This window comes from Cetorhinus maximus, chromosome 2 (assembly GCF_964194155.1).
Source record: "Cetorhinus maximus chromosome 2, sCetMax3.hap1.1, whole genome shotgun sequence".
Classification (NCBI taxonomy): domain Eukaryota; kingdom Metazoa; phylum Chordata; class Chondrichthyes; order Lamniformes; family Cetorhinidae; genus Cetorhinus; species Cetorhinus maximus.
The window spans coordinates 6,750,275-6,759,974 of record NC_135880.1 but is presented as its reverse complement, the minus strand read 5'-3'; the positions used below and the strand labels follow the sequence as shown (position 1 = coordinate 6,759,974).

Below are 9,700 nucleotides of genomic sequence, written 5' to 3'. Positions count from 1 at the left end.
AGGAGATACATCCAAGGGTACTGAGGGAAGTGAGAGTGGAAATTGCAAAGGCATTGGTGATTATCTTCCAGTCTTCCTTAGACAAAGGGGTGGTGTAGAGGACTGGAGAATTGTGAGTGTTACACCCTGGTTCAAAAAGGGGTGCAAGGATAAAGCCAGCAACTACAGACTAGTCAGTTTGACTTCCGCGGTAGGGAAACTTCTGGAAACTATAGTTTGGGGCAAAATCAATAGCCACTTAGACAGGTGTGTGATAATTAAGGAAAGCCACATTGGATTCATTAATGGAACATCATGTTTAACTAACTTTCTGGAGTTATAGATACATAGAGTCATAGACATTTACAGCAAAGAAGCCATTTGGCCCATCGTGTCCACGCTGGTCAACAAACATCTGCCTACACTAATCCCATTTTCCAGCGCTTGGCCCAGAGCTCTGGAAGCTATGGCAACGCAAATGAATATCTAAATACTTCTTAAATGTTGCAAGAGTTTCTGAATCAACCACCCTTTCAGGCAATGAGTTCCAGACACCCACCACCCTCTGGGTGAAAAAATTTCTCCTCAACTCCTCTCTTAGCCTTCTGCCTCTTATCTTAAATCTATGCCCCCTGGTTATTGACCACACTACTAATGGAAAAAGTGCCTTCCTACCCACCCTATCTATGCCCCTCATAATCTTATACACCTATCAGGTCCCCTCTCAACCTTTTCTGAAGAGGTAACAGAGAAGGTTGATAAGGGTAACACTATTGACGTGTTGTATATAGATTTTCAAAAAGCATTTGATACAGTGCCACACAACAGACTTGTGAGCAAAATTCTAGCTCATGGTTTAAAAGGGTGAGAAAGCACTTGGATAAGAAATTGGCTGACTGACAGGAAACAAAGAGCCATGGTTAACAGATGTTTTTCACATTGGGGGAATGTTTGTAGTGGAGTTCCCCAGGGGTCAGTGTTGGGACCATTGCTCTTCCTGAAATATATTACTGACCTAGACTGTGCTGTTCAGAGTATGATTTCAAAATTTGCAGGTGATACAAAGATTGGAAACATTGTCAACTGTGATGGGGATAGTCTTGAACTACAAAAGGACATTGACATGTTGGTGGATTGGGGAGACAAGTGGCAGATGAAGTTCAATGCAGAGAAGTGTGAGTTGATTCATTTTGGCAGGAAAAATATGGTGAAACTGTATAAAATAAAGGGCGAAACCCTAAAGGAGGTGCAGGAACAGAGGGACCTCGATGTATACGTATATAGGTCATTGAAGATGGCAGGGCATGTTGAGAGAGCAGTTAATAAAGCATATGGTATCTTAGGCTTTATTAATAGGGGCATTGAGAACAAGAGTAAGGAGGTCATGTTGAACTTGTATAAGACAGTTAGGCCTAGTTAGGCCTCATCTGGAGTACTGCATCCAGTTCTGGGCGCCATACTTGAGGAAGGATGTGAAGGCTTTGGAGAGAGTACAGAGGAGGTTCACTAGAATGATTCCTGGGATGAAGAACTGTAGCTATGAGGATAGATTGGAGAGGTTGGGACTGTTTTCCCTGGAGAAAAGAAGGCTGAGAGGAGACTTGATAGAGGTATTCAAGATCCTGAAGGGTATGGACAGGGTAAATAGTGAGAAACTGTTCTCACTCAAGAGAGCATTAAGAAGTGGAGGGCACAGATTCAAAATAATTGGCAAAAGGAGTAAATGTGATGTGAGGAAACATTTTTTCACCCAGAGGGTGGTTGGAATCTGGAACAAACTTCCTGAAAGGGTGGTGGAGGCAGGTTCGATTGAGGTATTCAAAAGGGAATTGGATTGTTACCTGGAGAGAGAGAATGTGCGAGGTTACGGGGTTAAGGCAGGGGAGTGGGACTAGACAGAAAGCTCTTTCAGAGAACCAGTGCAGTTTTGATGGGCCAAATGGCCTCATCTTCCGCTATAAAGGTTCTGTGATAAAGAGAAGGTTTAGGAGTGTGTCATCCGGAGGCTGGGAATGTCTGAAATCCTATCATTTGTTGAGAAATCAGTGCCAAAATAATGCAAAGTTGGAACGTCTTCACACATGGCCCTGGCACTGACCAAGCTAGCATGCTCTCAGCTTTGAATTCCCAGTCAGCAAATTCTGAGGGAGTTAATAATCCAATCTTGAAAGGGTTTGGATGTGATAGAGGATTTTGTGAGGAGGGTCAGAGAATAGTTGGGACAGGTTCCAGGATTGAACAAGGAAAGCATAGATGGCTGGCTGACAACAATTTGCTTCAGGTATTAAACCGGTGCCAAGATAAATAATGGAGAACCTGTCAGGGGTTGGCCGATAGTTCTGTGGTTAGTAAAAAGTGGTGAGTCAGAATGAAACTTCAGCCACTTGAGAGTATAAGTAGCTGGGGCTGAGGAGAGGAGAGCTGCACAGAGCTACAAGCTGCTCAAGGGAGAGAGAGAGAGAGAGAGAGAGAGAAAGCTGAAGCTGAAGCTGCTCAAAGAGTCTCTACCCGCACCTTAGGATGAGGGGGACAATTTTCTCCACTGCTGCTCTCCTCTACATCACCTCCACCATCCTGTGGAGCATTTCACAAGGTCAGTAACACCCTCTGTGGTGAGAGCAACTTACTCAGTACCAAAGTGTTTCCTTGGTGGGATAATTAGGGAAAAATCTGTTTTCACTGGCAGCAAAGTCACAAAGCTGAGGACACCGACTTTAGATTATTTAAGAAAGCCCGGGACGGGGGAGGTGGAGGGAAAAGAGGAGAACTGTTTTTATTTTTCATGTTATGATCTGCAATGCATTACCTGAAAGGGCAGTGGAATCAACTTCAGTGGTAACTTTCCAAGGGGGTCGGATAACAACTTGAAGGGGAGATAGTTGCAGGACTATGGAGAGAGAGCAAGCAAACTGGGACTAATTGGATAGGTCTTTCAAAGGGCCGGTAGAGGCATGACGGGCTGAATGGTCTCCTGGTCTGTATCGTTCCACGCTTTTATTTAGACTTTTTCGTTTCTCCGTCTATTTAATTTCTTTATTGGATTTCAAAGTGTGCAGACGATTATTGGTAACGGCGTTAAGCCTTAGCTGGGCATTGCAAATCTGATTTTGGAAAAAGTGCTCAGCAATGCACAGGAAGGCAGTTAGTGACTCGGGGCTCTTCGGGAGAATTCCTGTTCGAGATGCGGCACGGATTCTTCAACTCCAACTAACCCACCTTTTTCCTCCCTCCATTTGCCACTCCTGCCATTCCTCCTACAGACCTGGGGTAGGTATCCCTGTAAGAGAATCATAGCACGGCTGCACTCTGCAGGACGGTCGGTGAAGATGAAGCCAGGGTGGGTGCCTCCATGTGCCACGGGACACTCTCTGCTGATTATGGAGTTGGATGTTAACTCTCTGTTTGTCCTTCCTTCCAGCCAATGAAAACAGCAATGCTTTGGAGGATTGCTGCCTCTCCACAAGCATTATTGAGATCCCATCGAAGATCGTGAAGGATTACAAGATGCAATTACCCGGCAACGGCTGCAAAATCAACGCTGTGGTGTGAGTACTGAGTTGGGGGGGTCTCCTATCACACCTTCTCCCACCTTTGGGTGCATACAGGGCACAGAAGGAGGTCATTCAGCCCATTGACTCTATGGCAGCTCCTGTGGGACGATCCCGTCAGCCCCATTCCCCCCCCACCACCCCCACTCGATCCCCATAGCCCTGCAAGTTTATCTCCTTCCAGTGTCCACCCCAATTTCCCTTTGAAATCATTGCTTTTTTTTCCCACTTTCACCGCCCTCGTGGACAGTGAGTTCCAGCTCATCACCACTCGCTGTGTAAAAAATTCCTCCTCACATCCTCGCATCTCTTGTCCAAAACCTTCAATCTGTGTCTCCCAGTCCTTGTCCCATCAGCCAATGGGAACAGCTTTTCTGTGCCTACCTGATCCAAACCTATCATCATCTTGTCCACCTCCCCCCTCAATCTCCTTTGCTCCAAGGAGAACAACCCCAGTTTCTCCAACCCAGCTAAAATCCCCCATCCCTGGAACCATTCTGGTAAATCCCCTCCGCACCCTCTCAAGGACCCTCACATCCTTCCGAAAGTGTGGTGACTAGAAATGGACACAATACTCTAGCTGTGGCCTAACCAGAGCTTTATAAAGGCTTAGCATAACTCCCCTGCTTTTCTACTCCATACCTCTGGTATGGAACCCAAGATCCATTACGCTTTGCTAACCACCCTCTCAATCTGTCCTACCACTTACAAAGGTTGATGCACCTCCAGTTCCCTCTGTCTCTGCGCACTCTTTAGAATTGTGCCATTAACTCTATATTACCTCTCCCTACCCCTTCTGCCAAAAGTCATGACCTCACACTTCTCTGTATTAAATTCCTTCTGCCACTTGCCTGTCCATCCTGCTGGTCTATCCACTCTTTCCCTTTGTTCTGCTCTCTGCTCCTGATTGGGATTGGCCTGGGTTTAGGCCAGATAAGAGTCATGGGGGACCGTGGAGGACATCACAGCCAATCCTGAGCTTACCAGACTTACGCGCATACACAATTGTGCAAGCACACATGTGCAACACACACGCACACACACGCATACACACACAAATACACACATAAAACATGCCTTAAGACATGTTAATTTTACCCTTCCCTATCTCAGGGTAACTGTAACCAAATGGCCCAAATGAAACAGATGATTGTTCTGATCCACCCTGCGCTGCGGGGAGAGATTCAATCATAACTTTCAAAAGGAGGATGGAATAAAAACTTGGAAAGAAGAGGTATACAGGGTTATGAGTAAAGAGCGAGGACAGTGAGACCAATTGGACAGATCTTTCAAAGAGCCAGCATAGGCGTGGAGGGTTGAGTGGTCTCTTTCTGTGCTGTATGATATGGCCCAAGGAGAATTTCAGTCCTCTGCCACGTCAATATGCCACCATTTAGTTAAAGCCAAAAGTAGACATGAGAGAAATAAGGGGCAAAGGAACAGGGGATGGGATCAAGAGGTGGGTTAAGAGCTTGAGTTTGGAGCCTCACTTTAACACAGAAGCAAATTTACTGAAAGACCTCAGTAGTAAGTGTCCGTTTCAGGAGAGCCAGGAGTGTTGTGTGTGGGGTTAAGGGGGAGGAGACTATGGAGAGGCTGTTCATGACTTCTTAATCTTTCTTCATCTGGGGTTTAGAATGTGTGACTAACCTCAACCTTCACCTGTCCAACAGCTTCCTGACTAAGCAACATAGACATCTGTGCAGCCCCCCAGAGGTGACATGGGTGAAGAGTCTGATACACAAGATTAACAGAAAGAAGAAATCTCCAAAGAGGAAGCAAGTCAAAGCCCAGAAAAAAAGGTCAGAGTTTTGTTCTATTTAATTTGGTCACAGCTTTGTTCCACTGCCCTCTTCATCCCTCTTCACTTCCCAACACCACTCCAACTCTTCCCAAACACTCTCACCCTCCCTCCTCCCCTCCCCAAAACCCCTCCCCCCACTCCCCTCCCCAAAACCCCTTCTCAAACCCCTCCCCCCACTCCCCACACCCCACTCCCCTTCCCAAAACCCCTCCCCCACTCCCCTTCCCAACACCTTCTCCCCACTCCCCTCCCCAAAGCTCCTCCCCCCACTCCCCTCCCCAAAACCCCTCCCCCCACTCCCCTCCCCAAAACCCCTTCTCAAAACCCCTCCCCCCACTCCCCACACCCCACTCCCCTTCCCAAAACCCCTCCCCCACTCCCCTTCCCAACACCCCTCCCCCCACTCCCCTCCCCAAAGCCCCTCCCCCCACTCCCCTCCCCAATACCCCTCCCCCCACTCCCCTCCCCAAAACCCCTCCCCCACTCCCCTTCCCAACACCTTCCCCCCACTCCCCTCCCCAAAGCCCCTCCCCCCACTCCCCTCCCCAATACCCCTCCCCCCACTCCCCTCCCCAAAACCCCTCCCCCACTCCCCTTCCCAACACCTTCCCCCCACTCCCCTCCCCAAAACCCCTTCTCAAAACCCCTCCCCCTACTCCCCACACCCCACTCCCCTTCCCAAAACCCCTCCCCCACTCCCCTTCCCAACACCTTCCCCCCACTCCCCTCCCCAAAGCCCCTCCCCCCACTCCCCTCCCCAACACCCCTCCCCCCACTCCCCTCCCCAAAACCCCTTCTCAAAACCCCTCCCCCCACTCCCCACACCCCACTCCCCTTCCCAAAACACCTCCCCCACTCCCCTTCCCAACACCTTCCCCCCACTCCCCTCCCCAAAGCCCCTCCCCCAACTCCCCTTCCCAACACCCCTCCCCCCACTCCCCTTCCCAACACCTTCCCCCCACTCCCCTCCCCAAAACCCTCCCCCTACTCCCCTCCCCAACACCCCTCCCCCCACTGCCCTTCCCAAAACCCCTCCCCCCACTCCCCTCCCCAAAACCCCTCCCCCATTCCACTCCCCAAAACCCCTCCCCCACTCCCCTCCCCAACACCCCTCCCCCCATTGCCCTTCCCAAAACCCCTCCCCCCACTCCCCTTCCCAAAACCCCTCCCCCCACTCCCCTCCCCAAAACGCCTCCCCCACTCCCCTCCCCAACACCCCTCCCCCCACTGCCCTTCCCAAAACCCCTCCCCCCATTCCCCTCCCAAAAACCCCTTCCCCCACTCCCCTCCCCAACACCCCTCCCCCACTACACTTCCCAAAACCCCTCACCCCACTCCCCTTCCCAAATCACCCCTATTACTGACTCTACCCACCCATTTAATCCCCCTCCCACATCCCCATGTACACTCTCCCCTATCACTGACTCTACCCACCCATTTAATCCCCTCCCACATCCCCATGTATACACTCCCCTATCACTGACTCTACCCACCCATTTAATCCCCTCCCACAGCCCCATGTACACTCTCCCCCTATCACTGACTCTACCCACCCATTTAATCCCTCCCACAGCCCCATGTACACTCTCCCCTATCACTGACTCTATCCACCCATTTAATCCCCTCCCACATCCCCATGTACACTCTCCCCTATCACTGACTCTACCCACCCATTTAATCCCCCTCCCACATCCCCATGTACACTCTCCCCTATCACTGACTCTACCCACCCATTTAATCCCTCCCACAGCCCCATGTACACTCTCCCCTATCACTGACTCTATCCACCCATTTAATCCCCTCCCACATCCCCATGTACACTCTCCCTTATCACTGACTCTACCCACCCATTTAATCCCCCTCCCACATCCCCATGTACACTCTCCCCTATCACTGGCTCTACCCACCCATTTAATCCCCTCCCACAGCCCCATGTACACTCTCCCCTATCACTGGCTCTACCCACCCATTTAATCCCCCTCCCACATCCCCATGTACACTCTCCCCTATCACTGACTCTACCCACCCATTTAATCCCCTCCCACAGCCCCATGTACACTCTCCCCCTATCACTGACTCTACCCCCCATTTAATCCCCTCCCACAGCCCCATTTACAGTCTCCCCTATCACTGACTCTACCCACCCATTTAATCCCCTCCCACAGCCCCATGTACAGTCTCCCCCTATCACTGACTCTACCCACCCATTCAATCCCCTCCCACTCTCAATTATCAAAGGGTCTAGCTTCCGACTCTCGTAATGAATATTAATTCTTCTGTTTGCAGGAGGCGACAGGCATGAGGAGAGATGATGGTCAGCAAACTTTCCGGCTCTCTCCATCTACAATAAGCAAATACCAAAGTTGTGAACCGTACTTGAGGTCAGAGTGAAGGATGTATTTGTTGGAAATGTCCGACCCTGACCTGCCACCTTTAAAGTCTCCTCTCTCCTCCCTCACGGGTGGAATGTGAGCTCAGAATGAACAGCCCCAATGCAGTCCCAAGCCTGGACACAAATTTGTTCAATTTAGCATAAAGCCAACACTGAATTGGCACTGAATTGGCACTAATTTAGTACTGAAATGGTAATCGCACTCAGGGACTCAGCAAAGCTACTGTGGGGAACAGGAAAACAATTACACAGCTGCAGTAGGTACATCCTTCTGAGATTGGACAATGTAGAGGGAGCTTTACCCTGTATCTAACCCGATGCTGCACATGTCCCGATACTTACAGTATATAAACCTGGGGGGGGGTTTAGTAACGCCTGCTTGGGTTTATCCTGCTCTGTTGCGCAGTGATTGACGAGAACTGTGGGGAATGAATCCCACGTTCGAACACATCCCAAAGAAGCTCAATGAGCCACATCTCTATCTGTGCCTGTCGGCAGGGGTGGCAATGCCAGTGATTGCAATGGGCGCAGTTCCATTTCCCTAGCAGAAGCATCCCTGCCCTCAATCAGCACGGGTTACTGACGCTGAGCCAAGGGAAATAAAACAATCCAGAAGGTGACTGTAAGAGAGAGACCAAGAGAAAACTCGATCCCAAAATAATGTGAATACTGATGACGAATGTTCAGTCAAAGGCCACGGCTTCCCTAATCTTCCCTCACACGCGGGGGCAGCATCTGCTGGTGAACCTGTTCTTCCCCCCCCCTTATTTTAGTCGCTCGCTGTTTTTGGAGGTTGGATGTGGGATCTTTCTCTGTATAATGACATCTGCCTTTGTAAATATTCAATTCCGTGCCGTGATAAGCCGTCTTATTGACCTGCGTCTTTCAATAAACCTGAACTCTTTTCTCATTTTAGACTTATACTTTTGTGACGTTTTATAATATTGTAAAAATTAATAAAGGTTGTTTGATATATAAATCAGGTCTCCTCGCAACATTTTATTTCTGGGACAGCCAGTGTAATCTGGTTCCTTCCCGGGACACAGTCTCCCGAATCCACACCTGACTCATGGGACCAAGCAGAGGCCACTCAGCCCCTCGAGCCTGCTCTGCTGTTCAGCCAGAACTTGGCTGATTGGTAGCTGAACACCCACCTTGGTTCCATCTCTCTTGAAGCTCGGGTCCTATAAAAAATCTTTTCTTTGGTAGGAACCTATGCCGAGCGTCCGGGGTATGGCAGTGGGACGGTGGGGAGAGGTGGGAGGGGGCGGGGTGCAGGGGTGGGGAAGGGCGTCATTCAACCATGAGAGGCATCATAACAGAGTTTGATCATCCCCTCACCCCAAACTCTCCCAGAAAACAGGGAGGAGGATGCTTAGGATTAGGAAATTGCCACGGGAACCCCAGGCTCATCTCAAAGCCTCTGCACACCCACCCCCCCCACCCCCCCCACCCCCCACAGGAATGTGGAGACTCTAGTGTCCCTCCCTCCTTCCCCCTACTCCGTCCCCTACACCCAAGCTGAAATCAGCCCACTTCCCACACTGTGTGCCCCCTTCGGTCATGTGGTCAAGCAGTCACTGCTGTTTATGGGATCTTTCCATGCACAAAATGGCTGCTGCGCTTAGCTGCATGACAATGGAGACTGCGTTCCAGGAGCAGCCCATCACATAGTCAGTTTGGAGTGTCTCTGAGAGATGTCCTAAATACATTTATACGAACACATGTTCTGAGTTGTGGGTTCAAGTCCCATCCCAGAGACTTGAGCCCATAATATAGACTAAAACTCCTGGTGCAGCAATGAGCGGATTGCTGCAGGGGTTCCATCTCTCCGATCAGAAATTAGCTTTAGTTCAATATTAAAGCACTACTTCAAAGCAGAGCAGGAGAGCTCTCCCCGGTGTCCTGACCAATATTTATCCCTCAATCAACATCACAAAAAGAGATTATCCAGTCATTATGACATTGCTGTTTATG

The 9,700-nt window shown here is 49.9% G+C and overlaps 1 protein-coding gene across 1 annotated transcript; it reads left to right on the top strand.

The window, feature by feature from the left end:
* The first annotated feature begins 2,365 nt into the window (after positions 1–2,365).
* Positions 2,366–8,702, top strand: LOC144691946 (C-C motif chemokine 19-like). The gene is made up of 4 exons (XM_078560514.1): positions 2,366–2,572; positions 3,398–3,524; positions 5,201–5,329; positions 7,618–8,702. The coding sequence occupies exons 1-4, from the start codon at positions 2,500–2,502 to the stop codon at positions 7,631–7,633; spliced, it is 345 nt and encodes a 114-aa protein (XP_078416640.1). The 5' UTR covers positions 2,366–2,499; the 3' UTR covers positions 7,634–8,702.
* Positions 8,703–9,700: the final 998 nt, after the last annotated feature.